The sequence below is a fragment of the Bactrocera neohumeralis genome, chromosome 4 (assembly GCF_024586455.1).
Source record: "Bactrocera neohumeralis isolate Rockhampton chromosome 4, APGP_CSIRO_Bneo_wtdbg2-racon-allhic-juicebox.fasta_v2, whole genome shotgun sequence".
In the NCBI taxonomy this organism is placed as follows: Eukaryota; Metazoa; Arthropoda; class Insecta; order Diptera; family Tephritidae; genus Bactrocera; species Bactrocera neohumeralis.
The window spans coordinates 84,548,134-84,552,945 of record NC_065921.1 but is presented as its reverse complement, the minus strand read 5'-3'; the positions used below and the strand labels follow the sequence as shown (position 1 = coordinate 84,552,945).

The window sequence follows — 4,812 nt, the reverse complement described above, 5'->3', positions numbered from 1 at the left end:
ATAAGCCCCGGAGATAATTAATCCATATTGAAAGTAAAAACAAAAAAACGCTAAACTATTTTGTATGACACGAGAATGAGTTGATCATAACATCAAAGGAATGCGTTGGACTAATCATTCATAAAAATTTGGCTAAGCGAACTCTATGTTCACGAGAGCTTATCATCGACTCCAGACGTATTTGCCGTATTCTCCGAATCACTTCATTCCCGGACGCTGGAAAAAAGGCGAAACTGCGGCTCTTTGAAGCAAAAGATCAATTGTATTGGTAGTCGAAAAAGCTGTTTCGTATTTTGTCAATAGATGTCGTTGCAGTCGTATATCTCCAGTGCTACCAATCACATTGTGTCATACCATATAGTGTTGGAAAGGTGAGATTTTAAGATTCATTTAAGCAAAAAGAAAATTAAATTCAGAAAAGTTGAAAAAAGTTACAGTTGTTCAAAAATTAGTGAAAATAAGGAAGAAATTTGCGGTATTTTGAAATTTTTGTATAAAAAAGGGAAGAATGCCACGCAAGCCACCAATGAAATTTGTGAAGTTTACGGAGACGATGCTGTATCAGTTCATGTAGCACAACAATGGTTCACTCGCTTCCGTTCTGGAAATTTCGATGTGAAAGATGCACCTCGCTCTGGTCGACCTATCGTTGAAAAAGTTGATGAAATTATGGAAAAGATTGACCAGGACCGTCACATAAGCAGCCATGACATCGCTAAGGAACTTAACATTCATCATCAAACGGTTTTGAATCATTTAAAAAAAGGCTGGCTACAAAAAGAAGCTCGATGTTTGGGTACCACATGAATTGTCTGTGGAAAATTTAATGGACCGAATTAACATCTGCGATTCTTTGCTGAAACGAAATGAAACCGAACCATTTCTGAAGCGAATGGTAACAGTAGACGGTTAGAAATACGAAAAGACTTTTTCGATTACCTAATATTACAACAGATGTTCAAAAATCTTGAAAGATCGCAACATGTGTGTCTCTATTTTCAAATACCGAATATTAGAATCTTGCCTAAAAATGCTGATTTTTCTTAAAATATGCTGAGTTTTTTAAGAGTTATAGATCTTTTGAAAATATAAATGAACATGAACAAAGAAATGTGTGAACACGTTATAAGATATTGTAGTCAGGAGCATAAACTCATTAATATAATATAATATTAAGCTCCATTTGTTGTAGAATTCTGCAAATGATAGTCTTTTAGTTTAGCGATAAAGTAATTGAAAAAAAAAAACGTATTGTATATATGTATGTACAAGAAAACATCGTCAAGCAATGATTTCGAAAAAATTTATTCCTAGTATTGCGACGAGCTTATTGGGAACTGGATCGCACTTAAGGTCTTCATTGGACTATCAAAAAATAGCATAAAATTAAATTAATTTGATTTGCAGATTTGTGCATAAAATGAAGAATGAAAAAATCGGTATTATAGGCAGGTGAGTTCCAGAAATATTTGTTTTTTTTTTCAAAAAGTTGAAGTAAATCCAAAAAGGAAAAAATTAAGAAAAAAATTATGTGACAAATTTATAATATTTTTAAATATAAAAGCTCTATAAATATATACATACATATACAAATATACGTTATATTAATGTGTGAATTATTCCTTCTTCAGCGGCCTCATCGGACGCGCCTGGTCCATGCTATTCGCCTCTGTTGGGTACAAAGTGATGTTGTACGACATATTGCCCGAGCAAACTAGCAATGCGTTAAAGGAAATTGAAGAGGAGTTGCACGCGCTCCAGACAAAAGGAGCGCTACGCGGCACACTCAGCCCAGCTGAGCAGTTTAGTTGCATCAGCGTAACCACTGATATCGGTGAACTGGTAAGCAATGCCATCTATCTGCAGGAATGCATACCGGAGCGACTTGAATGGAAGCGTACGCTATATACAGAGCTGGCTGACATAGTGTCTTCCGAGACGATTATGGCTAGCTCGACGAGCACATATATGCCGTCGCTTTTTAGTGAACAAATGAAACAGCATCGTGAGAATGTGAGTGAAATAGTACTTGAAATTTGTTTAAGATAAAAGTTCCGTTTAAAATTTTGTTTTTAAAACCAGGTGCTTGTCGCGCATCCGCTTAATCCACCCTACTACATACCGCTTGTCGAAATTGTACCCGCACCTTGGACAAAAGTCGACGTAGTGACACGCACACGTGAACTCATGCTGGAAATTGGCCAAAAACCTGTGACACTCACACGTCAAATCGAGGGTTTCGCCACAAATCGCATACAATATGCCATACTCAATGAAGTTTGGCGCCTTGTGGCCGATGGTGTGGTGAGTGTGGCCGATGTGGATCGCGTTGTAACTGAGGGTTTGGGCTTGCGTTATGCGCTTTTGGGTCCGCTTGAAACGGCCCACTTGAATGCCGATGGCGTGGCCGATTATTTTCAACGTTTTGGCGCTGAAGTTTACGCCGTAAGTCAGACGTACGGACCCACACCGAAGATGGAGGCTGGTGCGAATTTGTCGAAGATTGCCGCAGAGTGTGAGGAAATGGTGCCGAGAGCGCAATTGCAGACACGACGCGAGCAACGCGATCGCTTTTTACGTGAACTGTGCGCGCTCAAAAAGCAGTTAGAGTAGTAGTGAAGAGTTGTAGGAACCGATGGTGAGGTTTATGTTGTATATATTATTTAAACGGGCTATTAAAAGTTGTAGATGGCTCCATAAAATTTTGTGTATTTTGTTTCTTGGAAAGTGTAGTTTGAGTTTGAGTACCTTATAAATTAATAAGGGTTTTAGGAATACTTTTTGCTAAAAAACTAAACAAAAACTGCTGTGGGAAGCCGGCTTCTAGTAGTCATGGAACCATTATGAAAAGCCTGTTGATCAGTTTGCGGATTCTCATACAAATTATATCTTCAAGAGTAGGCATTGAGTTATGAAGATCTGTTTGAGAACTGTCCTACAAACTCCCCTATTTTCAAAAGTGATCGTGTGTTTCGAAGTTTAAAGAGGTAATAGTTTCTTTACAGTAAAAATATGTGCAATCGGAATGGAGTATAAGTCGAAAGTGTAAGTTTTTGATACTGTTCCTCATATCTCTAAACTTACATGCATTATTATGGTAATAAATAGTATATATTGACACCTAAAATGCAAAACAACTTATCATCAAAAAACTCGAAATTGAATTTTTATTACCTACGAATATATAACTAATATATAACCATTTTATAACCACTATATAACCAATATATAACCAATAACCAATATTTAACCGATATATAGCCAATATATAACCATTTTATAACCAAAACTCAAATTTTGTTTCAATGTGAGTAGAGTCTATTATAACATTTTTCCATCGCCTGCAAACGTATTATAAGTGATGTTACATTATTTTGCATTTTGGGTGAGGATATGTACGTATGTATATATTGGTAACCCATACAACATAGGATATTGCCAATCTATGTATGCACGGATACAAATTCATATTTTCAGCCAACCAACAGGATTTGCATTTATTTATCCAAAATGATATACAAACAAAACTTTGTCAATCTGCTTACAGCGCTGATTTAATCCACATGCTTATAAATGTAGCAGCGAGAGCCAGTAAAAATCAGATTTATATGCACATGCATTAAGAAGGAGCAGCTCAGCAGCTCATAAGCAGTATTCGATGTATATTATGTAGATAAGGCGCTGCAAGATGCGGCAAAGCGGCTCTGTAGGAAAAATTTAACGTAAGGAAATCAAAATTTAAAGAAGGAAAATTTATAATACTAATATGAAGCGCAGCTTTCATTTCATCTATTTTAGAAAAAATAGAAAAATCGTATAAAATTAAAATAATCGAAATATATATTTTCTATTATTTTATGAAATCGCTAATAAATATAAAATTTTACAACTGTAATTTGGGGAGGGAAGTTTATTGGTGGTTATATTATATTTTTCAATTCATCAAATGCATTTTCAATATATTTCCTGCTGGGCTCTCTCATTATAAGCTTATCGTTTGCAAATTTAAATCTATACAAGCATACAGTTACACACGCTTTAAGCTTCAGTGCACAGAAAATCGAGAAAAAATATTTTCTTTATAATAACTGTGCATATGTAATCTCTCGTTATGTGCGGAGACTTGAAAAATAGCAAAAACAACTATTTATATTAAATATGTAGTCAATTTTATTGATTAACTGTCATATGAGTACTAATAAGGAATTTATGTATTTTTGTGGTGAATTTATGCATATAACTTAGTTACTGGTGGAAGGAGAGCTATGGTATGTATCTAATGATGAGTGTGTATGGCATCTATTCTGAGATGTTGTCAGAAGCAAATGACTTGCGATAATGAATGTGATTTGGTGAATATTTGGAAAAAATATATTTTGGGATTTGTTGTTTTTTGAAACGGTGTTAAAAATAAAATAAAATAAAATAAAATAAAAATAAAATGAAAACGAAAATATAGTGGAAAATAAATTATTCAAGAATTAGTTAAGAATTAAAAAAAAATATTTTTAAAATAAATGTAAGAAATAAAATTTAAATTTAAATAAAAAAATAATTAAAACAAAAAAATTCAATCGAATTAAAAGTTAAAAAAGAATAAATATATAAAATAATGTAAATAATTGGAAAATAAAATAAAATTAAATTAAATTAAAATGAAAATATAATGGAAAATAAAGTTTGAAAAATCAATTTGAAAAAAATTAGTCAAGAATTTGTTAAGAATTAAAAAAAAATATTTTTAAAATAAATGTAAGAAATTAAATTTAAATTTAAATAAAAAAATAATTAAAACAAAAAAATTCAATTGAA

General features: G+C 33.0%; 1 protein-coding gene across 2 annotated transcripts; it reads left to right on the top strand.

Annotated features, from left to right (window-relative positions):
- Window positions 1-1,293: 1,293 nt before the first annotated feature.
- On the top strand, window positions 1,294-2,702 carry LOC126756189 (lambda-crystallin). 2 transcript variants are annotated; one of them, XM_050469048.1, is made up of 4 exons: window positions 1,294-1,353; window positions 1,408-1,452; window positions 1,632-2,013; window positions 2,083-2,702. In XM_050469048.1, exons 2-4 carry the CDS (start codon window positions 1,421-1,423, stop codon window positions 2,611-2,613), a joined length of 945 nt encoding a protein of 314 aa, XP_050325005.1. In that variant the 5' UTR covers window positions 1,294-1,353; window positions 1,408-1,420; the 3' UTR covers window positions 2,614-2,702. The 2 variants fall into 2 exon arrangements, with proteins under 2 accessions (XP_050325005.1, XP_050325006.1); XM_050469049.1 differs by having other exon boundaries at window positions 1,308-1,452.
- The last annotated feature ends 2,110 nt before the right edge of the window (window positions 2,703-4,812 follow it).